At 43.8% G+C, this 22,301-nt stretch overlaps 9 protein-coding genes across 9 annotated transcripts; 4 read left to right on the forward strand and 5 right to left on the reverse strand.

The window, feature by feature from the left end:
- The first annotated feature begins 34 nt into the window (after positions 1 to 34).
- Positions 35 to 994, forward strand: LOC108650447 (uncharacterized). The gene is made up of 2 exons (XM_018099592.3): positions 35 to 291; positions 345 to 994. The coding sequence occupies exons 1-2, from the start codon at positions 126 to 128 to the stop codon at positions 914 to 916; spliced, it is 738 nt and encodes a 245-aa protein (XP_017955081.1). The 5' UTR covers positions 35 to 125; the 3' UTR covers positions 917 to 994.
- Positions 928 to 2,090, reverse strand: Uqcc1 (Ubiquinol-cytochrome c reductase complex assembly factor 1). Its single transcript, XM_018099586.3, has 4 exons — positions 1,932 to 2,090; positions 1,637 to 1,822; positions 1,328 to 1,579; positions 928 to 1,271 (listed from the first exon to the last, which is right to left on the reverse strand). Exons 1-4 carry the CDS (start codon positions 1,986 to 1,988, stop codon positions 984 to 986), a joined length of 783 nt encoding a protein of 260 aa, XP_017955075.1. The 5' UTR covers positions 1,989 to 2,090; the 3' UTR covers positions 928 to 983.
- A 49-nt stretch (positions 2,091 to 2,139) lies between these two features.
- Surf1 (surfeit locus protein 1) lies at positions 2,140 to 3,368 on the forward strand. The gene is made up of 4 exons (XM_018099575.3): positions 2,140 to 2,450; positions 2,500 to 2,621; positions 2,679 to 2,873; positions 2,932 to 3,368. The coding sequence occupies exons 1-4, from the start codon at positions 2,250 to 2,252 to the stop codon at positions 3,314 to 3,316; spliced, it is 903 nt and encodes a 300-aa protein (XP_017955064.1). The 5' UTR covers positions 2,140 to 2,249; the 3' UTR covers positions 3,317 to 3,368.
- On the reverse strand, positions 3,333 to 7,366 carry sgl (UDP-glucose 6-dehydrogenase sgl). Its single transcript, XM_018099562.3, has 3 exons — positions 7,036 to 7,366; positions 4,869 to 5,007; positions 3,333 to 4,807 (listed from the first exon to the last, which is right to left on the reverse strand). Exons 1-3 carry the CDS (start codon positions 7,183 to 7,185, stop codon positions 3,666 to 3,668), a joined length of 1,431 nt encoding a protein of 476 aa, XP_017955051.1. The 5' UTR covers positions 7,186 to 7,366; the 3' UTR covers positions 3,333 to 3,665.
- Positions 7,367 to 7,867: 501 nt separating this feature from the next.
- COX6AL2 (Cytochrome c oxidase subunit 6A-like 2) lies at positions 7,868 to 9,221 on the forward strand. Its single transcript, XM_018099573.3, has 3 exons — positions 7,868 to 8,082; positions 8,138 to 8,416; positions 8,481 to 9,221. Exons 1-3 carry the CDS (start codon positions 7,977 to 7,979, stop codon positions 9,164 to 9,166), a joined length of 1,071 nt encoding a protein of 356 aa, XP_017955062.1. The 5' UTR covers positions 7,868 to 7,976; the 3' UTR covers positions 9,167 to 9,221.
- On the reverse strand, positions 9,220 to 12,005 carry LOC108650405 (cilia- and flagella-associated protein 52). The gene is made up of 5 exons (XM_018099538.3): positions 11,470 to 12,005; positions 10,873 to 11,404; positions 10,632 to 10,804; positions 10,344 to 10,573; positions 9,220 to 10,279 (listed from the first exon to the last, which is right to left on the reverse strand). Exons 1-5 carry the CDS (start codon positions 11,892 to 11,894, stop codon positions 9,414 to 9,416), a joined length of 2,226 nt encoding a protein of 741 aa, XP_017955027.1. The 5' UTR covers positions 11,895 to 12,005; the 3' UTR covers positions 9,220 to 9,413.
- Positions 12,006 to 12,275: 270 nt separating this feature from the next.
- LOC108650420 (putative serine protease K12H4.7) lies at positions 12,276 to 14,323 on the forward strand. The gene is made up of 4 exons (XM_018099556.3): positions 12,276 to 13,297; positions 13,360 to 13,498; positions 13,554 to 14,025; positions 14,082 to 14,323. Exons 1-4 carry the CDS (start codon positions 12,519 to 12,521, stop codon positions 14,213 to 14,215), a joined length of 1,524 nt encoding a protein of 507 aa, XP_017955045.1. The 5' UTR covers positions 12,276 to 12,518; the 3' UTR covers positions 14,216 to 14,323.
- Positions 14,282 to 15,419, reverse strand: LOC108650446 (uncharacterized). Its single transcript, XM_018099590.3, has 2 exons — positions 15,164 to 15,419; positions 14,282 to 15,092 (listed from the first exon to the last, which is right to left on the reverse strand). Exons 1-2 carry the CDS (start codon positions 15,234 to 15,236, stop codon positions 14,440 to 14,442), a joined length of 726 nt encoding a protein of 241 aa, XP_017955079.1. The 5' UTR covers positions 15,237 to 15,419; the 3' UTR covers positions 14,282 to 14,439.
- A 112-nt stretch (positions 15,420 to 15,531) lies between these two features.
- Positions 15,532 to 22,301, reverse strand: Galphai (G protein alpha i subunit). Its single transcript, XM_018099574.3, has 5 exons — positions 21,732 to 22,301; positions 16,933 to 17,404; positions 16,776 to 16,870; positions 16,525 to 16,713; positions 15,532 to 16,461 (listed from the first exon to the last, which is right to left on the reverse strand). Exons 1-5 carry the CDS (start codon positions 21,850 to 21,852, stop codon positions 16,271 to 16,273), a joined length of 1,068 nt encoding a protein of 355 aa, XP_017955063.1. The 5' UTR covers positions 21,853 to 22,301; the 3' UTR covers positions 15,532 to 16,270.

The following is a 22,301-nucleotide window of genomic DNA, read 5'->3' on the forward strand; positions in this document are numbered from 1 at the left end:
TTTTTTGTCTTTATCGAACACTGTTTTTCAATTTAACAGATATGTATATATTTTAGCCACTTAATCGCTAATATGCGTAATGTCACTCCACTATTATTCAAAATTGATTCCAGACTTTGTTAAATATGCGCACCAGCTATAAAAAGAATCGTCCATTTGATTTCAAGCTCATCGATCATGTCGAGCCTAATACCGTGTTGTATAAACGCCAGACCGGACTTTCGAACTATGATGTTATGAAAGTTAAGACGGAGATCTGGTCGAAAATAGCTGAGATAATGGATTGTGATGGTAAATTGGACTATTCCTTATCGAATTACCAATAATTGTGGACTTCTTTCCAGTGGATTTCTGCCTAATGCGCTGGAATAATTTACATTATCAGTATCGCAAGGAATCAAGACGACCCGGCGGCTCAACCTGGCCCTATTTTAAACGATTACAATTCTTAACAGATGCGCAATCGCGGCCTAAATCCAAGGCGAAAGTCGAGAGGCCGCCAAATGTAGAGCAGAAGGAATCCTTTGTGGATCAGAATGCGTGGCAGTCGTATGAAGATTGCGTTGTGATGCATGTCACCGATATGGAACAGCATGATGACAATACCTTAATAATTGAGGAAATTATTGAGCCAAGCGATTTAATGCTACAAGAAGAAATCATTTTCGAGGAAGCAGATGATGCAGTAGAGCAGCGTCTGCAGCTAAACATAGAACCCGCAGCTGAAGAAAGGTCAACTCTTGCTGGGGACGCATCGCCATCGTCATCCACAAGCGATTATCTACAAATGAGCCGGATTTTGGGGCAACTAAAGGGCGTACAGAAAGTGCGAGCGGAACGTCGAATTCTGGCCTTCCTGCTCAAGTGTCAGCTTCGAGCTCTAGTGGATGAGCCCATCAACGACCTGGTTATTTAAATATATAAGACTTAGCATTGTAAATAGACCTTTAATAAACAAACTAAAAGAAAAAATTAAACATTTTCTATGCGTTAACCTTGCACTTGTCCAGATCATGCCACGCCACGTTTGGCTTTGTTATGAACTGATCGCGACTTAAACTATCCAACATAAGTGCCTGTTTCCTCACGTACTTGACCAGACGCTCAATTTGAGTGTAATCGTCACAATCCATTTCGAAGAAGCGACGCCAAAGAGCAGACGCGAGCACCCGATCATCGGACATGATGCCCTCGTCGTAGGCGATCAGTGCCGCTTGAAATTGTTCCGAGAGAATCTCTATTTGCCTTCTCGTTTGAGAGGGATTATTCGCCTGCAGAACAAATAAAATATATAACTCAACGAGTTCAATGGAGTTTTAGCACTTACCCCAAGTTTTTTGGCGCGTGTATTTACGTCTCCCCACATTGCCTCCACGATGCAGTTTCTCAGGAAGCGTCCATCTTCGCCAGTTTCTGATCCTTCGGCCATGGAGCGCATCATTAAGAGCCAGACATGCAGCTCAGTAACCAGGAACCAGGAGTTGAATGTGTTGGGCAAATTAAAATCGCGAAAGAAGGCAACATAGTTGATCTTGTCCGCCACACTCTCATACAGCAGATGACTCGTGACCTTGAGGCGCTGCAATGAGTTTTGTTTTTAGACATCTGTTATGTATTCTTTATTTATAGTACTCACGGCTTTTGTATTGGGCGTAAAGCCCACTTTGTGCAGAACACGTTTCAATATGCTACCATCTTCCGCCGTTTGTTTTGTTGATTTCCCAGGACTGTCCACAACGCCAGTGGAGCAGAGTCGGCATTGGTGGGTGAATCTAATTGCCGCAGCTGCTGCCACACGATGCGTATATGTTTGTTGCGCTACCTGTGGGATAAAAACAACCGCCAGTGTGGTTTATATAAGAGTGGTGCAGGTGCAGTTGCAGAGGCCACTTCTAAGAGTTAAGCTCTGTGATTTCTATTTGTTTACACACCAGTCCTGATGTAGTGAAGACACTCCCAAGCCTCGCAGCTGCGCGTGTGCACAACATGCTTTAATTAAACTGAATTTTAATTGTTTAAACCGAAACGCAATGTTCTAATAACATGTAGTGCTGCCAACTCGACCAAAACCAATTCCGGCACGAAGCACAAATATCTGGCTTAACAGCCCACAGCTGACTTAACAGAGCCGCTCAACTGCAATAAACAGCTGACTTATTAGATTGGCTCCACTGTTAACAGAATTGTAATATTATGATCAGATTTTTCAATTCGTTTGTGAAATTGTATTAATTTAATAAGAACTAATTATGATACGTTTAAGCTCTCAAATATGTAAGCAAAGCGTCGCTTTGCAACGCCTGGCTGGCAGCACAAACACGATGCCCACCATCAGACTGCAATTGGTCACTAGAAAGATGACACAACAGCACCCAAAAGTGGACTACATAACGAGTATTCCGATTGCCAAGAAGAAGGACAAAATCACAGCACTCGGTTGGTTTCTACTCGTAAGTAAGCCTTTAAATAGCCTTACGCCCACTAACCGTCCTACGGCAGATCATACCCGCCACAACATTTGGCCTAGGCGTTTGGCAAGTGAAGCGCAAAATCTGGAAGGAGCAACTAATTAAGGAGCTGGATAAGCAACTGCACATGGAGCCAGTTGATCTGCCGGATGAGTGAGTTGAAAGGCTAGCATCATAAGCTTCTGTTTTAACGCAGCCTATTTTATTTAGTTTAAGCCAGCTATCACAAATGGAGTACCGTTTGGTTAAGCTGCGTGGCCGCTTTTTGCATGACAAGGAGATGTTGATGGGACCCCGCTCGCTCATCCGGCCAGATGGAGGGGAAACACAAGGTGGACTATTCTCCCAGCGCGACTCAGGCAACGGCTACCTCGTCATCACACCGTTCCAATTGGCAGATAGGGAGTAAGCCCTAGACAAGCTATATTAATAGTAATCCCATAATCCTCTTTCGCTTCATTAGTGACATTGTCCTTGTTAACCGAGGCTGGATCTCACGAAAGCATACTGAGAAGGAGACACGTTCCTTGGGCCAGTACCAAAATGAGGTGGAACTGACGGCCGTTGTACGCCAAGGCGAGACACGTCCACAGTTCACACCAGATCACAAAGATGGTCAAGTCTATCTCTATCGCGACTTGAACAGGATGTGCAAGAGCTCTGGCGCTCAGCCCATCTTCCTCGACGCGGTCTACGATCCAAAGGCGCCAGAGGGTAGTCCCATAGGTGGACAGACTCGCGTTACACTACGCAACGATCATCTCTCCTATCTGGTTACCTGGTTCAGCCTGTCCGCAGCTACTGCATACCTTTGGCATCGTCAAATTGTAAGGAGAATACCGTTTTGATTGCTCAATGCATGAATAAATGTTTGTTTATTTTATTATAAAATTTACATAATGTGTGTAAATGCTTGTTCAGCGATCAAATGATACAGAAATGCAGCTCCTGTATATAGTAAAGTAATAGGGCAGACCGTTTGCAACGGAAATAGTTATATATATATATATATATTTATGTATTTAGATATTGCAACTGGAACGACATCTGGTTGTAGAAATAGATGTGGGAATACTTAGGCGTATCTAGCGGAATACTTGGACCATTCATATATAGATATAACACAACAGCATATTTACATTTAGGTGCGTAAATACTGGAAATTGTTGACAGATTTAAGTCGTAATGCCCACACGCCTACAGCTGAGGCACAATGCCCCATGAGCGAAGAAGTCCCGCCCGCTGATATTTCTTTCCAATAGTCTGCACATGGAATCCAATCTGCAGCAAACGCTCGTGATCCAGAATCTTGCGCCCGTCGAATATGTACGCCGGCTTCATCATCGATTGATAGATGCGCTTGTAGTCCAGATTCACAAACTCATCCCATTCCGTGCACAGGACCAGAGCGTGTGTAGCTCTCACGGCGCTGTACGGATCGCTGTGTATCTGCACCGCCTTCTTGACATTCTCTGGAGATTCCGTTACGCTGGGATGCGTTAGATCGTCAATGATTTGCTCCGGCTCCACCTTGGGGTCGTAGATGTCCAATTTGGCGCCCTCCTCCAGCAGCGTCTGGCAAACGGTTATCGCAGCCGTTTCACGTGTATCGCCCGTATTCTTCTTGAAGGCAAATCCAAGGATTGCGATGCGCTTGTCCGACACCGTGTTGAACAAACTCTCGATGATCTTCTGCGAGAAACGGCGCTTCTGGTATTCATTCATGTCAATCACCTGCTGCCAGTAGGCCGCCACCTCAGGCAGGTTGAGGTTCTCGCATATGTAGATCAGGTTAAGAATATCCTTCTGGAAGCAGCTACCCCCGAAGCCGATCGAGGCTTGCAGGAACTTGGAACCGATGCGTGAGTCCAGACCTATGGCGCGCGCCACCTCCGACACATCCGCTCCGGTTGATTCGCACACCGCGGACAGCGAATTGATGCTTGAGATGCGCTGCGCTAGGAATGCATTGGCCGCCAACTTGGATAGCTCACTGCTCCACGTATTCGTCGTTAATATATGCTTCTTCGGTATCCAATGCTCATAGATCCACGACAGCTTCTCCACCGCCTTATGACCCTCGGCCGTTTCCTCGCCACCAATCAAAACTCGATCCGCATTCAGTAAATCGTTGATGGCAGTGCCCTCGGCCAAGAACTCGGGATTCGATAGTATGTCATAGTGTATGCCCGGCTTCTGATTTGCTCGCAATATATGCATAATGCTGTCAGCCGCTCGCACCGGCACCGTGCTCTTCTCGACGACGATTTTGTTGGACTGCGCTATCTCGGCTATCATGCGTGCTGCACTCTCCACATACTTCAGATCCGCAGCACGACCTGAAAGTTGATATAGGTTAATTATAGCTATAGGATTTATGTAGGGGGAGGCGGGCCTCACCCTTGCCGCTGCCGCAGGTCTTCGTTGGCGTATTGACGGAAATGAAAATCAGTTCAGCTTCCTTGATGGCTGTCGTAATGTCCGTGGAGAAAAATAGGTTCACATTGCGGCACTTCTTGACCACCTCATCGAGACCGGGCTGTGGGGCAACAGAAATACCGTTTTAATCGGAAAATTATAAATACATATCAAACATAGATTGATCTGGCCCCGTTTTAGGCACAGCGAGCAGCCCAAAAGTTCGTTTCACTGAATGGATTGAACGAGATAAGATTTTTCGAGTTTTGCCTCCAGCTAATCTTATCAAATGTTTTTTTTTTTTTAGATAAATAAAATAATATATAAATACATATACCAAGAATATATTGAACGAGATACATATGTATATGTATGTATGTACATATTTAAATTGGTATTTTTCCATAGACCATCAGGTTTGCATTTTAATCAGAATTGTGGTTTATTGAACCTTTTACATGATAACTTTGGCAAAGAAGAAGCAGGCGCTAAGTAATGTGGAAATGGGAACAAGAAGAATAAGAAGACGAGGAAGTAGAGCAAAACACAAATGCTGAGCAAAGCGCAAAAATCTATTTGTCATCAAATCAGTTAGGGCCAATTTCAATAGGTAAACTAATTTCAGAATTATCTTTCATTTTTATATTTTTTAATGAACTGCTCTATCACTTAATTGATCTTAAGACAATCGATAGACATGCAATTGGTAAACAAATTTGATGTTTGCCTGCTCTAATTAATGAAGTTAAATATGTGTCTGGCCATTGATAAACTGCAAATAGAAAATGCAATTAGCGTATTTGCATTTCTTAGAGAATGGCAACAGTCTATTTGGCACCTGGGCAAATATGTGCACAAGAAACTATGAGTGCAGTCAATGTCAACATTATCTATTATTATTTTTATCTTTGTTCCTCCTCTTATTTGCTGTATCTGTTTCGAAAACATTGTAAATGCAGTTGCAATGATGTAATCACACTAAGATGACCATCAAAGCTTTTATATGCATATAAAAGGTGTTTATGCTAAAGCCTTGGACTATTGACAGATATTACGCCATCGAATAAATCAAACTTACTCTATTGTTCGGCTCTAATCGCTGGCAGTGGGAAACCCGTTTAGAATTCTTGCAAAATTTAATGTTATTCTTTTGTTTTTATATTATCCAGCAGGGACTGATAACGGAACAGAACTCTGCTGCTTATCTGGCTCACAAGACGTAATGTGGACGGGCTGATAAGGATTGGGGTAATAATGAGGCGCGGGCGGAAACGAGTCTAGAATATCACAAAATAAAAAGCGAAAACGGAAATGCGACAGAAAATAGAAGTAAAAGGGAAATATACATATATGTATTGCCCGAACCCAAGTAACATGTGAGGATTCTGGCAGCTTTGCCTTAAAGGGCTTCCCACCTGCCAGAGTAGGTCAAATCGATACCGCAATCTTGTAAGCAAGTGTAATTATTTGGCAAGCATATACACGCACTTGTATCTGTGTGTGTGTGCACCTTGTGAATGACTAATGAATACTCGTCTGCCGTCGGCATGTGAGGTTCACTCTTCGCTGCTGGGCGGCAGAGGGAGGAGAGTGACCATTGACCTTGCCGAGCACCAATTGTTTTTGTGTTCGCAATGATCAGGTGCCCTCTCTTCGTCTCTATTGTGAGTCGAACAGCACGCAGCCAAACGCACGGCTGTTGTGCGTGCCTCAGATCGAGAGGGCTAGAAAGGTGCGCGCTGTGTACAAATCAGTTTTCAAACCGTTGGGGAACTGGTTTGCGTCTCTAACTGTTTGTCAGACAGCCGCTGAGCCGTGTACTTGAAACATGGACAAGAGAAGTTCATCGACGTCTGGCCACTTGTATCTGTGGCTCTGATTGATGTGTCTGTTGTTTGTTTAGGATTCTTGCTTCAATTTATTATTCATCTCTTGTATAGCACGAGCGTGACAGATCTTCACATCAGACGCACAGACACGCACGTACACAATAAATGCATTTGTTCTAGCACACTCTCGCACAAAAACAAGTACACACACACATGCATTGACAAGCATGCATTCGCCAACGTCAGTGCATCTGTACATTTGCACATTAATTTATTGCGGATGTAACATGATCAACAATTTGACAATAACTTAAACTAACCTCGTAAATGGGCAATTTCTCCGAATTCCATTGTGCGATTCTCTCAGCGCTTTTATCGACCAGCGTTATGCTTATATCTGGACACTTGAGTGCCATTACCGCACATGTTGGGCCGCCGACATAACCAGCGCCAATGCAACAGACCTTCATTGTTGTATTAAATCGATTTTATAGTACACACTCGCACAAATAATTTAAAATAACGACCGAATGTCAAATTACGCTCAACAATTATTTGAAACAAGACATATGTATGTATATGCACGCAAGTGTTTAATGCTTCCTCGACGGCGTCTGAATAACATCTGTTAACAAAAAGTCCAATCAGACTGTAAAAAGGCAAAAGTGCTCTGAGTTGTTGGTGAACTGTCAGACACCCATTACTCTATTCAAGTGTTTTGAAACCCACCACTTCCATTATATGTTTGTTATACATACATACATATGTGTTATTTGTTAATTCTAGCATGCACTTGTGTGCTAGGCATTAAAAGGTGAAGTTGTCGCATACTAACTTTTCGCTTCGGTCACGCTAATCAGTTTTACATGTATTTGAGTTAAAGAGGAGAATATATCAGAATTTAGTATTTGTATACCCCATATTGCCACAGTTCTGTGGTATTAAATAAATCTTTATCTCTTTAAATAACAGTTGCTGTTAAATTTTATTTTTGATAGTCCAATGTAACCGTTAACAGAATTCTGTTAATAGTGGTCAGCTAACAGCACAGTTGTTGACAAAGAACAATCGATAACGCTTGCATTAATGTAACTGTTGGCGCACTCTTTTGAAAACTATTCAAATGAATAAAATTGTTAGAGTTGGCTTTGAAGTTAGGTTCTAAGGAATATATATATATATATTTATCTACAAAATTGGGTAGGATATTTAAATTTTAGTCTCCAGAAAAATTTTCAGGTCTGCTTCTTCCCTAAAAGCCATGCTTCAGTTATTAAGCCTTGTAAAATGGTCGCGAATGAGATTCCAACGGATTCCATCAGTAACCAATGCACATTTTCGTTACATGTCTAAAGACACAAAAGGAGGTAAGGAAATAATTTAATTTTAAAAGCATGATGTGCCGAACTCCTAACGTTATAGCTAAGGAAGGCGGGTGCAAGGAAGGAGGCAGCAAGAAGGAAACGGATCACACTAAAATTAGTGGCGGAGGCAAGTGCAAAAAAAAAAAGCAGGCCGGTTCAGAAGAAGAACAAAAAAATGCCGATCAGAAACATTGCGAAAAATTAATCGAAAAACGTGAGAAGGCAACCAAAAAGTCAAACGAGAAGGGTAAAGGTGAGGGAAAAGGCAAAGCGCCGTGTGCACATGCTAAGGCAGCTTCAGCTCCAAAATGTCCATGCAAACCGTGCCCCACTCCACGTAAGACAATCAGCATAGTATTATTTCAACATTAATTTAAGCGAATTTTCCTTATGTTACCTAGCACCGTGCGAGGGCCATGCGAAGATGTGGCAGAGGATCACCTTGATGTGTGCCCTACCCATGATAGCAATACTGTCACTCCTTGTCCTAACCGGACATCATGACCATGAACGGCCCGAGTTTAAAAAGTGGGGACACATGTATGTGCGCACAAAGCCATTCTACTTTGGCGACGGGCTTAGAAGTCGCTTTCATAATCCTGACGTGAATCCTTTGCCTCCGGATGGCTATGAGGATGAGATTGATGTAGAGGCCATTGGCAAGACGCCCGAGACGGACAAGGAGAGGGAGGAACGCCTTAAAGAATTCGGAAAACTGAATAAGACGTGGAAAAAGCACAATAAGAATCGGGAGGCCGAAGCTAAGAAGCGACAGGCAGCAGCCGACAAAGAAGCCAAAAAACAGCTGCAGCAAGCCTTAAAAGAAGAGAAAAAACAACAAGCAGAAGAGGCCAAGGAGCTCAAGCGACTAGAGGCCGAAGCTGCCAAGGAGCGCAAGCGACTAGAGGCCGAGGCTGAGAAGGACCGCAAGCAACAGTTGGCCTTTAGTGAAAAGGAGCGTAAACGACAAGAGGCCGAAGAAAAAGCTGCTGCCAAAGAAGCCAAGGAGATGAACTACGAGTTCGCCAAGGATGAGCGTGAGGAATCTGATATCCAAGAGGACTTTAATTCGACGAGTTCCATCTAGATAGTACTGAAGCAGCTGGCGTCGAAGCAGAATAAAATTTTGGTGTGATAAAATACGTTTTGGAACATGCTTCTTTTACTGTTTTTAATCTAATGAGATCTTTATTAAAATTCCAAAAATACAGAATCTAAAATATTCATGATATTATTTTTAACTACAGCTAAAATAGGGTTTGTCTTATTTTTTTCTTAAATGCTCTTTTATTAGACTAAGCTAATTAAAACGTAGAAGTGGGAAATTGAACATCTTAACATTTCCTTACGTCCGGCACAATCTTGCACTCGGCAAAGGCGTCGGCGGCCTTCCCTTCCTTCTTGGCGCACGGTGGGCATTCGACACAGCAGATGTCGTCCTTGGGTGTTGCCTTCAGCAGTCCATTGATATTCTCGCCCGGAGCTGGCTTCAAGCGAGTGCCCGAGTCGACGCGCGACTGAACAGCTGGCTTGCCCTTAGGCTGTGGCTTGGGCAGCTGGTAGCTGGGACCGTCCGGTGGATTGGGACTGCCCCAGTGTTCCTCGGGCACTTCCCAAATGATCAGCGACCCATCCGTACTGCCTGTAACGAAAGTCTTGCCGCATGGACTGTACGCAGCACTAATTACGGACGAAGCGTGCTCCGAGCCAATACCGACCACATCGCCGCTGTTATAGTCCCACAGCTTCACCTGCAGATCGCTGCCAACGCTAACGAAATAGTCGCCTGTGGCATTCATGGAAAGACAGTTCACGGACGACTTCTTCGAGGCGGCTAGTTCGCGTATTAGTGCGCCGTTGTAGACCATCCAATAGATGATTCGGCCATCGGAGCCGCAGGTAAGTATTTGGACTCCAGTGGGGAAATAGAGCACAGACATGAACTGCGTATTGGCAGTGACCACCTGCTTGCGGGTCATGCGATTGATGTCCCAAATGACGCAGGAGCCGTCAGTGCAAGCGGAAATTACTTCCGTGTCCAGATAGTTGATGTCCAGCGAGGTGATGGGACCCGAATGATCCTTCAACACGCCCACTAAATTCTGCCGGTACGGCTCGATCTTCCACACGCGCACCTGGCCCTCGATGCCGCCCGTTACGATAAACCGACCCGTTGATGCTACGGCCAAGGCACTGCAGCCTAAGAAAATATTACAGAAAAATTAAGGTGATAAACGGATTACAATTTAAGGATCAAAATTCACCCTTATTGTGTGCATTGGGTATGGCATAGATGAGACGCCCCGTTATGGGGGTAAAGGCGCGAATAATGCCGTCGTTCCATACGGACACAATGCTGGTTCCGTCGTGGGCGAAGCGGACCGCGGCACAGTTGAAATTGTACACCATGATGCGTAGCAGCTCCTGCTTGCGATTGGAGGACCAGATGCGAATGCTCTCGTGGCCAGCGGTGGCAAAGACAGCTGCGTAGTTTCTGCAATAGTTGGGAATGAAGAGACAGACATGGCGGGAAACAGTGTCGCTGGACCTACTTGGGAAATGTTATGAAGTAGACTGCCTTGGCATGGCATGTGCGCAGCAGCTTCAAGACCCAGGAGTTTATGTTCAGCATGTAAATTTCATTCGTGTCGGTGCAGATGTAGAATTTCTCTGGAGTGCTGCGCACAAAGGACGAGATGCGGCCCGAGACGCGAGTTCGCTTAACCTTAATGAGGAGAAGAAGAAGAAGCTTAACAGGCACATAACTGCAGCAAGCTTAAGTGTGGGGCTTACCACGCGCAAATAGGGCCAAGTGGGTTCGGGATAGTCTCGGAAGTTGATCAATGGCACCTCTGTACGCTCCTCCACCAGTTGAACCTCGCCATCGCCAGCGCCAATCAGCAGACGTCCTTCCTCCAGCACATACAGGGCACGCACGCCATTCACATAGCGATTGCAATCACGGCCCGTGGGCTTGCGTGGATTGTGTGTGCCAAAGGCACCTAGAATGCCGCTAGTCGTGCCCGGCCGGGTCACATTGTCCCTGTCGCAGCAGTTGAGTACGATCTTAATGATGTCGCCGGTGCCACTGCCCAGATACGCGAACTCATCCTTTTTATCGATGCGAGCACAATAGAACGTGCGAGTTTTGCTGGCCAAATGGACGTCCTGCACATAGAGTTTCTTCTGCTCGCGCACAATGCTCCACAGGCGCAGATGGCGATCGCCAGCAGTGAGAAAGAAGTACGGATTGTTATGCATCGGACGGACGGTCAGTGCATTGCCTGAGATGGCACGCGAGGCAGGCTGGCGACAAATGGGCGAGCTGCAAGTGGAGAAGAGAAGCAGTTCATCAACTGGAAGAGATTGGAGTCAGTTTGCAATAATTACAATGTCTGCACATCAAACACAATTACGGAGCCGTCATCCTTGCCGCCAATGGATATAACAAAGCGTTCCTCGGCCGTAAAACAAATGGCCTGCACCTTCACCTTGTGCAAATCGTGACGCCCAATCTCCTTGCGTGACTCATAGTCCCACACGATGACATAGCCACGGAAGCCCATATGGTTGATCTGACCGGAGGCGATGTACTTGCCGCTTTTGCTGACATCCAGGCAGGATATGCTGTTTGTGTGCCCGGCAACAAACTCTTGTGTGTTCTTAGCGAAGTCGGCAATGGCTATTTTGTTGCCCAACGGAAAGATTGCAGCCCGGGTAATGGGATGCTGACGCACTCCATTCTCCACTTTGCCATTGATGCCGAAAATTGCTCGCGGCTGTAGCTGCTTGCATTCTTTTATTGGGTTGGCCATTATCGTACACAAAATATATATTTAAATTATGCTGTTCTACGTTCTGGCTTGTTGGACTGGCTACATCGACCTGCCACTGACAATACGCACAGCAACTGCTTATTTATTGTTTGAAAATTAAGCAACCGTTGCTTGGAAGCCGTTTTCAAACAAGGTGGCAGCGTCGTGCCAATCATTTGTGTATTTTTCAAATGCGTGATTTTCAAGCAAAGCTATTATGCTAATATCACTGACCAGACAGTGCTAATATTCTAATAGCTCTGCCAGCAGCAACCAGATGTTAGCTATAAAAAGTAGAATAATTAAACAGTGAACGAAATGTTTTCAACTAGGTGGCAACGCCAAATCACAGCCGGCAAAATAACAAAGCATAAAGAAATTGGTACACATATGTATATGTATGTGTGTCTATATACAACACACACACACACGTAAGGCAAATAGAACTATATAAGTTGCATTCCTGTGCCATTTTTACAGTTAGTCGAGCAAACGGCGGTTGTGCTAATCAAATAAGAGCTCACTTGACCTGTACTCAACAAAAACAACAACAACAGCAGCAGCAACAATAGTAAAAACAACAGCAAAAGCCAAAGACCGCAGCAATTGTGATAAAGCTGAAATATGCTACATCCCAAGGGATTATGTCTGCCTCTGCTGGTGCTCGTCTGCTTAATTGCGCAGTCCAGCAGCTTGGGTTTTCGAAACGGCCGTCATATGAATGGCTTTTTGGGACAACCAAGTTCAATGCCCACCTTGCAGCGATCTTTAAGTGTGGAGGATTTGTGGTTCGAGCAGCGCTTGAATCACTTCAAGCCAGACGACACGCGCACATGGCAACAGCGTTACTTTGTGAACGATGCCTTCTACAGGAATGACAGTCAGGCTCCAGTGTTCCTGATGATTGGCGGCGAAGGGGAGGCCACGAAGAACTGGATGCGTGAAGGTGCTTGGATCCACTATGCCGAGCACTTCGGCGCGCTGTGCATTCAGCTGGAGCATCGTTTCTATGGCAAGAGCCATCCAACTAGTGATCTGTCCAACAGCAACTTGGCTTACCTCAGCTCGGAGCAAGCGCTGGCCGACTTGGCCAACTTTGTATCAGCCATGAAGCGCCAATACAACATGGCCGACTCTCAGAAATGGATTGCATTCGGTGGCTCTTATCCCGGTTCACTGGCTGCTTGGGCACGCGAGAAGTATCCTCATTTGATTGATGGCGCCATTAGCTCCAGTGGTCCACTGCTGGCCCAAGTGGATTTCTCCCAATACTTTGAAGTAGTAAAGGCATCGCTGGCCAGCTACAAGCCGGAGTGTGTGGAGGCTGTGTCGCGTGGCTTCGCACAGGTGGAGATTCTGCTGAAGCACATGATAGGACAGCGCAATCTGGATGAGAAATTCAAGTATGAAGCCTATCGCTATATTATATTATATATATTTGTATACTATTTCATTTTATTATTAGAACGTGCACGCCCCTCAAAGACTCGATTGAGAATAAATTAGACATTGCGAATCTATTTGAAAACATTGCTAGCAATTTCGCTGGCGTGGTGCAGTACAACAAGGACAATAGCCCGCATGCCAAGATAACCATCGATCAGGTAGGCGCCCCTTAGCCAAGCCAAGTCACCTTACAGATTTTTCACCTGCTTACAGGTCTGCGATGTAATGCTGAACACGACTATGGGACCGCCAGTCACTCGTTTGGGCGCTGTTAACGATCTGCTACTGAAGCAATCGAAGACCAATTGCTTGGACTACAAGTACGACAAGATGATAGCCGAAATGAAGAACGTGTCGTGGGACTCTGAGGTGGCCAAAGGTATGCGCCAATGGACGTACCAGACCTGCACCGAGTTTGGCTTCTATCAGACCTCTGAGAACAAGTCGGACACTTTCGGTGATCGCTTTGGCATCGACTTTTTCATACGCCAGTGCATGGACATCTTCTCGGATCGCATGAATGACAAGTTTCTGGAACAGGCTGTGGCCCAGACGAACAAGTACTACGGCGCACTTAAGCCAGGGACAACAAATGTGCTTTACGTGCACGGCTCCATCGATCCATGGCATGCACTCGGCCTCTACGTCTCCACCAATTCAAACACGCCCGCAATCTACATCGAAGGTAAGGAGTCGATTTCACTTGTCTGGATGTAATTTGATTATGGAATATTTTTGCAGGCACCGCACATTGCGCCAACATGTACGAGCCGGCCAATTGCGATCCGCCGCAGCTGAAGGAGGCCCGCAATAAGATACTTAAATATTTGGCCAAACTATTGGACGGCTATGCCAGCTTTGCTAGCTTCACCTGAAATCAGAGCAGCCAGATATCAATTGTGCGAACAAAATAAAAGCAAAAGCAATAAATATACCACTAATACACTTACACATGGCGCATGTGTCATGAAATTTGATATTTATTAGCTTTGTTTAATGTTTTGCGTATGCTGTACATGACATGTCTGTATATATATGGATAGAGGTTTATATATACATCATATCATGCTTAACTTCCATCTGAATTTGATTGCTGTGCTTAATCCTTCTTGGCCTCCTCCATTTTCTCGTGGAATTTCTTCCAGTAGAGCCTGACCGTCTTATTCTGTACTACCTTCTCATCGATAAAGCGGATGGTCCAATTGACAGTCAAGAAGAGAAGGTCATAGATGAAGGCCAACGTCCGAAAGACGAATTTCTCCACCTGCTCCTTGCTGGGCAAATTAGCGGCCGCATCCTGCAAGTTCTTAATGGCATCATCGACCATTTTATTTCCAGAGCCCGGTCCAGAACGTTCAGGGTCCGATGGCCCACTTGCGTTGGACTGGCCAACCACTTTGTTCGATTCTTCCCCCGACATGGGAGAAGATGATGACGATTTGGATTCATCTCTACCATGTTTCTCACTCTCTGTAATGATGTGTGTGGCGGCCTGCAATTGGGAGGTGACCGCAGCCCGCTTACTAGTTGCCTTGCCATAGTCGTGTGTAGGGTCACCGCCCAAAGCAGCTGGTTGCGGCTGCGGAAACGAGTCACCGCCACCTACATTGCCCATACTGGCAGACTGATCCATGTTACCAATGATGCCAGTTGGGCCGCCGCGAAGAGATCCCTTGATCTTCGAATCATCGCTAGCATAGAAGCGAACAAGAGGGCGGCAGTATGCGGTGGAAAAGCGTAGCTTGTTCTGGGCTGCGATTGAGAAATCATCAAATAACAAATCGTTGCAGGTTCCATGCGCGATTTATGGAAGAACAACTCACCAATTCCCTGGGCCGAAAGCAGAGTTAGTGGAAGCTTTCCACGCTGGCTGATCGAAATAACTGCGCGCAGCATATTGAATTACTGAACCTCTGCTTCGATTTTTATTTATTAACGTCCTACACAATATTAAACAGAGCTACTTGAACAACCTGAATATTTTACAAATGTAAGATTTTGTCAAACAATAATGAGCTCAACCTACTTCAACGAAAGCTGACAGGAAAAGAAGGCGCTTCTCTGACGCCGACTTAAACTCACCACACAGTAGTGTTGCACAACGATCCTTAGTTGCAGATGGCTTTAAACCGATGCTCGTCGTATACTGCCCTATTGAATTTCAGTTATCGTAAATGTGTGTGTGTGTGTGTTGTGTTTATTTTTAGCTTTGTCTTTATTTAGGCTATTACTAATTAATTAGTAAATTTCTATTTAGTAAAATTTCTAGTTACATGTAGAGGGCATACAAAAATTAGGCCCACGCACACTCTTCGTTATTTAATTATTATATTGTTTTTGTTTTTTAGTGCGCTAAGCTCTTGGCAAATTCATGACATTATTGGAAAACGTGCCGAATATGCAGCGCGTAAAAGCTGAAGTAAACAAATGTTGGAAAATAACCCCTTTTACGCCATGCAAATTTGTCACATTATTAAATTACTTTAATCTTAACTAAGCGCAAAGTTAGCTGGCCACATCTGTGGGCTACATATCTGGACAGCCATCTTTACCAAGTTCCTGGCGTCTACTTTACACTGTGTTAAATTACATACATATAGTAGATACGTATTTTAATTAGTTCACTTATAGCATTTTTAACGGTTAACTTAATTAATTGCAGTTGGTTATTTGTTCCGCGACTACTGGCAACAAAAATCGGTTTTAAATATATATGTAAGTAAATATAACTCAAGAGCTTGTAAAGCGTATTCGTATTGAAAGCATATACATATGAGTATATACATAAAATACAGATTACAAATATGTGATTTTATGTTTATAGTTAATTAATTATAATATAATGGAAATGTTTGCGCGTTTTCCTTTAATACTAAGACGCACTTTAATCGCATAAGCTGCTCCCTCTCTCTTTTTCGATCTCTCTCCCATTAGAAAAGACCAATTTGCTTCAGGTTATTCTTGATGATGACATCGGTGACTGCATCGAATACAAATTTCACGTTGTTTGTATCTGTGGCGCAGGTTAAGTGCGTATATATTTCTTTTTGGTCTTTTCGTTTGTTGAGATTTTCGAACTTCATGCGAATATAGTTGGCGGCCTCCTCGAATGTATTGGAACCTGTCATAGACAGAGGATATAAATATTAATATAGCTTCAATTTAATATCCATTGTAGCCTTACCAGTGTATTCTGGGAAGCATATTGTTAGGGGAGATCGCTTAATCTTCTCCTCAAACAAATCCTTTTTGTTCAAGAATAATATAATGGATGTTTCCACAAACCATTTGGAATTGCATATGGAATCGAAGAGCTTCAGTGATTCAATCATGCGATTCATTTCCTCATCCTCAGCCAGAACCAAGTCGTAGCCTGCAACGAAATGATATAGATTAGTATATTCTATTTATTAACGAACAGATTCCCATTCTCACCTGACAATGCCACACAAAAGATAATAGCTGTCACGCCCTCAAAGCAATGAATCCACTTCTTGCGCTCCGAACGCTGTCCGCCCACATCGAATAGTCTGCAATATAATATGAAATTAATAGCTTGCATCACGATTCTTAAAGAATTCTTTCGCCTTACTTAAAGTGCAGCTGTTTGCAAGTGAAATGCGTCTCGATGATTCCTGTGGTCTTCACACGTGTTCGCAGCACATCCTGCTGTGTGGGTATGTAGTTGGGCTGCGCGATCCGGTCCAGTGAGTTCAGATAGTAGCCAGCCGAGTCATTCAGCTGATATTCGCGCGAGCGTGCAAACGATTGCTGCACACCAGCGTCCGACCAAAGCTTCTTCATCAGCAGCACGATCTCCGGCAGCAGGATGCCCTCGTCGGCGGCCGAGGCGTGTGTAAAGAACTGTCGCGCAATGTCTGTTTTGGCAGGATCCGCAAACTCGATCTTTAGTCGGCCCATCGCACGTATTATGACCATCAAACTCTGTACGGTGTTGCTGTAGACGACGCGTCGGTACTCCTCGCACTCCTCCTGCGAGTAACCCGTCTCGTGGATGATCTTCATCTGTTTGACTATTGTCGATTTGCCCGATTCGCCGGCTCCTGCAAATGCAACCAGAATTACAAATGTGAAAATTGTGGAACGGATGTTGGCTAAACCATATGGGTGTGACCTGTCAATCAGCAAACAATTGGAGCTCCTCTCTGAGTGTGTCATGCGTAAAAAGCGCCGATGAATGAATGAATGAAGCTAACAATATACATATATACAGACACGCGAGGGGGCAGGAAGCGGGCGGCCATTCATGAATGAATGGATGCCACAAATTGTTCAATTGTCTTTGGGTTCAAGAGGCCAAAAAGCTAGCTGCCGAGCCGAGCCGTACGAGCGTGCTCAATTGCGTTCATGTTGGTCATGTAATATCGGCAGTAATTGAGCTGCTGAGCTCCCATATCAACTATCCAGCTTGTAAATATGCGAATATTTGGCGGTGTTTAAAGTATGGAAATTTCTTATTTTAGACCAATATATTCTGTACGAAGAATGCTTCTATATTCTTAATAAATGCTCACACTGTATATACATAATGTTTGTTTGCCCACTGGCCAATCCTATGCGGTTCGTTGACCTTCGATTTATCAAAATTCAAAAGAAGTTTTAACAGACCTTGCAAACATAAATAAATGCCAAGGTTTTTATTAGTGTACAAAATATACATGAGTTGAGCAAGCCGCATAAATGCAGAGAGTAAACAAAAAGAATTTGGTCAGCAACTTCACACAGCTTATTTGAAGCAGTTCAATAGATAAGAAAAACTGATGTTACGTGTCTTCTAGTTTCCCCCCAACTGCAACTAAAAAGAGTTGAACAAAATTCATGTTTTTATCGCAGACATGATTTTTCCAGCTACCGGTCTTAGTTCATTTAACGTTAAAAAGCAATATACGATGTCCACGATTGCAACAAAGGCGCATTATGCCAACATTATTATTATTATTATTTTTTGTTTTTCTGTTTGTTTTTTGCAACATTCGATGGTTTTTTGTTATTGCTGCATAGGGTTTTGTGTGGTTGGGTCCATTCCCACACAGACAGAGCTTTGGAGGAGATGCGGGAAGGTAGTCAACTTGATTAGGTAATTGCGAGAGCTCGACTTTAGTACTTTCACTTTTGCAGCAAAGCTAAAGTACCGCCCGATCGCATATCATACTATATGCGCTTAGGCACGTAAATATACATACATGCATACATATGTATCTATATATGTTTATACATGTACATATATGATTGTTAAAATCATAGCGAACAATGCATACTAATTTAGGCAATGAAAATTATGTCGTTATAATAAGTAATGGCTTAAAAGACGGTCAACTCGACTTTAATGGCTGATTAACAAATATTCAAAATTTGTATCGTGCCACCGAATAATAAAACAAAGCAAATTAGCGAGAGAGAGAGAGGGAGAGAGAGAGGCAGTTCGCAACAATGGCGAAAAAAGGTCAAGTTAATAATAACAACAATAACATGAAGAAATGCACGCACACTATGATAAATCATGTATTCATTTATCAATGCACCGTTAGCTGTGCCATAATAAGCGCCCGATGCGACAAAAGAAGACAGTAAGAGAAGAGCGTAGAACATGCGAGTCGGTGACTACAAAGAGAGAGAGAGCGCCACTCGAAACACTCCATAATCATCATCAGCATCGCTCATCATGATAATCAGCGTCATTCAAATTAACTTCATTACCACACGCCCATACCTTTGTACATGCAAGCGGTGGAGCCCCTTTTTGGGGCGTGTCAATATTCAATTCTACGCTATTTCTATGATTGCAGTTCCTGTGCAATTAGATAAATATATGTACATATGTATGTGTATGTAAATAATGTATGACTAAAGGCAAGCAAGCACACTCACACACACACACACACATACACTCACACGTTTGGACAAGAAAAGTTCACAGCAATCATTCCATAGCATTTCGCTCATTTGCGCTCACCGCATGACTAATCGTTATCGAGTTTTATTGGCGCCTCCAAGCGGCTGGCGACTGAACTTTCCGATAAGTAAAGTGAGAAAAGAAATGTGTTAATCAGACGTGCGAGCGAGCAGAGCTGAGCTGGAAGTAAACAAATGGAAGTCTGTCGGCATTTAATCGTCGCTAAAATTGGCCATAGGAAGTGCACCAAGCCATGATTTATTTCTGGGGAATTTGATTCAATCACATGTGTAACTACCGTCTGCCGGCAATCAGGGAAAGAAATCAAATCAACATTTGCCATGAATTTAGCTGAAAATGGCTGTTGCAAATTTGACGCAAAGGTCATTTATAGATAATATTGATAAGGCGCCGAACGACGAACGATTTATAGCGATAAGAACAGCACATTAAAAACACATATATACATACATATGTATGTATGTGTATGATAATACGAATGAATGTGCCAGTGTGCAAGAGTGTGTGTATGTTTGTGCGTGTTTATTAAATACTTAAAAATTGTTGATTAAGCTATTTGTGTTGACAGTTTGTGTTGGGTTTCCGAGGGCTCTCCGCTTGCTGTCAGTGTCGAATATTGTTTATGTGTCGTTTGGCATGCTAATGGAACGTATTAAATGCATGTTTATTTATTTTATGGCTGTTTGGTCTGGTGTGGGAAATGTGAGAGAGACTGATCAACATTAAATAAACGGAATATTTGGAAGTGGAAATCACCAAAGAAAGCTCTGAATTGCACTTTCCAAATGGAACGGCGTTCCAAAGGGTGGCAGACTCGGCGAGAGTAAGAGTGAAACCGACATGAAATTAAGTGCCATAATTCAACTGGAGAGGCTGCTCGCAGATACAGATACAAAGTAGGGTGCAATGGTCAGACAGCGGCTGCAACAATAGCAAAATTTTTTATTAAATCTACACGAATAAAGCGGAGCAGAGCATAAGCCAAACACAAGCACAACACACACACAGCTGCATTTGATGTGGGGGCCATTTATTTGCGCTAATATCGTTCACCCCACTTTAAATGTCAGTGTACAAGCAACAACAACAACAACAACAACAGCTGCCCCAGCCAATTAGGCCTGCGCGATAGAGCGACCGAAAGAGACAAAGAGAGCGAGAGAGGTAGGGTGAGCTCTTGGCGAATGCGGTTGGCATAATGAACGTGCGCAGGCGCAGCTGCAGCATAGGCAGAGATAATGCTAGCCGAAGCAAAACAATAACAACAAGTACAATAACACATGTATGAACAATAAAACAAATACGAGCACAAATGTTAGCAACTGGTGCAAGGTGTTTTTCTCATTGCCTGGCTTTGCTTGCCAGAAACTACACTAAAATACATAGTTGATGTCACTTTTACGAACAGCTGAAAATGCAACACAGTTCCCGTTAAATAGACAGACCACTTGAATTGTCCGTAGAAGAAAAATTATATAAATATTTGAATTTCGTAAACGCCAAAAAGAATTATATGAACGAACACTTCTGTCAACTTCTATCAGCAGTCAGAGCAGATTTTTTGTTGACCAGTGAATTCATCTCGTGTATCATTTAACTGGCATGCCGACTCACCCTGCCCATCTCCTCACCCATCCATCGAGAGCGATTTGAGTCATCGAAGAATAAATGGACGGAGCGCCGCTTCATTAGCAAAAGCTATCAAGTGCAGCAGTGTTAGTTGTGGTTGGAAAGCTGGAAAACCCATTCCATTGTTTGCAACATTTGAGTGAATGAAAACGCGCACTCAAGACAATTTCTCAACTCGCTGTTTTTATAGAAATTTAATTGCAGAAGGCCAAAAACGCGATGCGGCATCCAATTTCACTACGCAAGCGCGACATGCAGAGGTCAAAGTTGAAGCGATGGCGTCGCAACGCCTCAATGCACATTTCTCACCAACAACAAGTGCCACTCAACACGCACACATACACGTTTGTATAACCATGCCTGCTTGTGTATTTGTATATATGAGTGTGTGTGTGTAAGAAGAACCGCAGCACAAACATGTTTCCATTGGCAAGAAGGAGGGAGAAGGCTAAGGCGTCCCACTTGTTGGAACCACAGCCGCCGCCGCAGACATTTGGTTTTAATTTACTTTCAATTTCTTATCGCAATTGAATTATTGACATGTGCATTGCATAATGCGCGACCATAGCCAAAGATGAATCGAACGAGTATCAAGTTGCGCACGAACAAAAATTCGAGTGACAAAAAATTGGAGAGAATAAAAGACCGCATTACAACGGTTTTCGTTAGCTTCCAGTTGTGAAAATAAAAACCCACCCCACTGGAAAATAACTCACGAATATTTGTACATGGCGTCGCAATTTTAGGCGAAAACTTTAGGTTTTAATTAGTAAGAATATATGTATGGGTGTATGTGTGTATATATTGGAAAGTTATGAGAGACGCACCCAAGAGCAGCAGCTTAACCTCAGAGGCGGCGCGTTCTCCTTCGGCTCTGAGCGCCCGGTCGATGTTTTTGGAACGTTCGATGGCTTCTTTATCTCGTGCTGTACTCACGGCACAACCCATTTTATTATTATCGCTGTTTACTGCTTGTTAAATAACTCGTGATCAGCTTTTTGGCGAAATTTCCGCCTGTAATTAATTAATTTTCACTCCCGTTTTTTCGGTACTTTTAATTAGCCACTGCAGATCGTTGCGTCTGCGCGTCGTCTGTACACTTTTTTGTGTGTTGCTTCTCCTCCTCCTTTCACACAAACACATACACACGCATCCACACACGCGCACTCAATGTTTAAGCCGACGCAGACGTAGCGGGCCGTAGATTTTACACTTTCCAAAATACTCGCGGCGGCGGCCCTATTAAATTATTTAAATTTTCTATTGGTATGTCTGGCGGCAGTGCGAAATAATTTTCTATTTGTTAAAATTGCTTTTAGCGTTCGCGAGCGTGAATCACTTTTTGACTGCTACTGCGGTTCCCACTCTCATACTAAAAAAACACCACCAGCATGTGT

The sequence above is a fragment of the Drosophila navojoa genome, chromosome 4 (genome assembly GCF_054131105.1).
Source record: "Drosophila navojoa isolate 15081-1374.11 chromosome 4, UAZ_NAV_1.0, whole genome shotgun sequence".
In the NCBI taxonomy this organism is placed as follows: Eukaryota; Metazoa; Arthropoda; class Insecta; order Diptera; family Drosophilidae; genus Drosophila; species Drosophila navojoa.

Excerpts from the sequence above, each read along its gene's own strand:
- COX6AL2 (XM_018099573.3), top strand. The coding sequence starts at position 7,977 with ATGCTTCAGTTATTAAGCCTTGTAAAATGGTCGCGAATGAGATTCCAA. Across the intron at positions 8,083-8,137 it reads GTCTAAAGACACAAAAGGAG|CTAAGGAAGGCGGGTGCAAG; the intron begins GTAAGGAAATAA and ends CTAACGTTATAG. Across the intron at positions 8,417-8,480 it reads CAAACCGTGCCCCACTCCAC|CACCGTGCGAGGGCCATGCG; the intron begins GTAAGACAATCA and ends TATGTTACCTAG.
- LOC108650405 (XM_018099538.3), bottom strand. The coding sequence starts at position 11,894 with ATGGCCAACCCAATAAAAGAATGCAAGCAGCTACAGCCGCGAGCAATT. Across the intron at positions 10,805-10,872 it reads CTTGGCCCTATTTGCGCGTG|GTTAAGCGAACTCGCGTCTC; the intron begins GTAAGCCCCACA and ends CTCCTCATTAAG. Across the intron at positions 10,280-10,343 it reads ACCCAATGCACACAATAAGG|GCTGCAGTGCCTTGGCCGTA; the intron begins GTGAATTTTGAT and ends ATATTTTCTTAG.
- Uqcc1 (XM_018099586.3), bottom strand. The coding sequence starts at position 1,988 with ATGTTGTGCACACGCGCAGCTGCGAGGCTTGGGAGTGTCTTCACTACA. Across the intron at positions 1,580-1,636 it reads TTACGCCCAATACAAAAGCC|CGCCTCAAGGTCACGAGTCA; the intron begins GTGAGTACTATA and ends AACTCATTGCAG. Across the intron at positions 1,272-1,327 it reads CACGCGCCAAAAAACTTGGG|GCGAATAATCCCTCTCAAAC; the intron begins GTAAGTGCTAAA and ends TTTGTTCTGCAG.
- LOC108650447 (XM_018099592.3), top strand. The coding sequence starts at position 126 with ATGCGCACCAGCTATAAAAAGAATCGTCCATTTGATTTCAAGCTCATC. Across the intron at positions 292-344 it reads TGAGATAATGGATTGTGATG|TGGATTTCTGCCTAATGCGC; the intron begins GTAAATTGGACT and ends ACTTCTTTCCAG.
- Galphai (XM_018099574.3), bottom strand. The coding sequence starts at position 21,852 with ATGGGTTGTGCCGTGAGTACAGCACGAGATAAAGAAGCCATCGAACGT. Across the intron at positions 16,714-16,775 it reads CTTTTGTGTGGCATTGTCAG|GCTACGACTTGGTTCTGGCT; the intron begins GTGAGAATGGGA and ends ATTTCGTTGCAG. Across the intron at positions 16,462-16,524 it reads ATGCTTCCCAGAATACACTG|GTTCCAATACATTCGAGGAG; the intron begins GTAAGGCTACAA and ends TGTCTATGACAG.
- sgl (XM_018099562.3), bottom strand. The coding sequence starts at position 7,185 with ATGAAGGTCTGTTGCATTGGCGCTGGTTATGTCGGCGGCCCAACATGT. Across the intron at positions 5,008-7,035 it reads AGAAATTGCCCATTTACGAG|CCCGGTCTCGATGAGGTGGT; the intron begins GTTAGTTTAAGT and ends GTTGCCCCACAG. Across the intron at positions 4,808-4,868 it reads GACCTGCGGCAGCGGCAAGG|GTCGTGCTGCGGATCTGAAG; the intron begins GTGAGGCCCGCC and ends ATCAACTTTCAG.
- LOC108650446 (XM_018099590.3), bottom strand. The coding sequence starts at position 15,236 with ATGCTGCGCGCAGTTATTTCGATCAGCCAGCGTGGAAAGCTTCCACTA. Across the intron at positions 15,093-15,163 it reads GCTTTCGGCCCAGGGAATTG|CCCAGAACAAGCTACGCTTT; the intron begins GTGAGTTGTTCT and ends TCTCAATCGCAG.
- Surf1 (XM_018099575.3), top strand. The coding sequence starts at position 2,250 with ATGATACGTTTAAGCTCTCAAATATGTAAGCAAAGCGTCGCTTTGCAA. Across the intron at positions 2,622-2,678 it reads CCAGTTGATCTGCCGGATGA|TTTAAGCCAGCTATCACAAA; the intron begins GTGAGTTGAAAG and ends TATTTTATTTAG. Across the intron at positions 2,874-2,931 it reads TTCCAATTGGCAGATAGGGA|TGACATTGTCCTTGTTAACC; the intron begins GTAAGCCCTAGA and ends TCGCTTCATTAG.
- LOC108650420 (XM_018099556.3), top strand. The coding sequence starts at position 12,519 with ATGCTACATCCCAAGGGATTATGTCTGCCTCTGCTGGTGCTCGTCTGC. Across the intron at positions 13,298-13,359 it reads AATCTGGATGAGAAATTCAA|AACGTGCACGCCCCTCAAAG; the intron begins GTATGAAGCCTA and ends TTTTATTATTAG. Across the intron at positions 14,026-14,081 it reads GCCCGCAATCTACATCGAAG|GCACCGCACATTGCGCCAAC; the intron begins GTAAGGAGTCGA and ends ATATTTTTGCAG.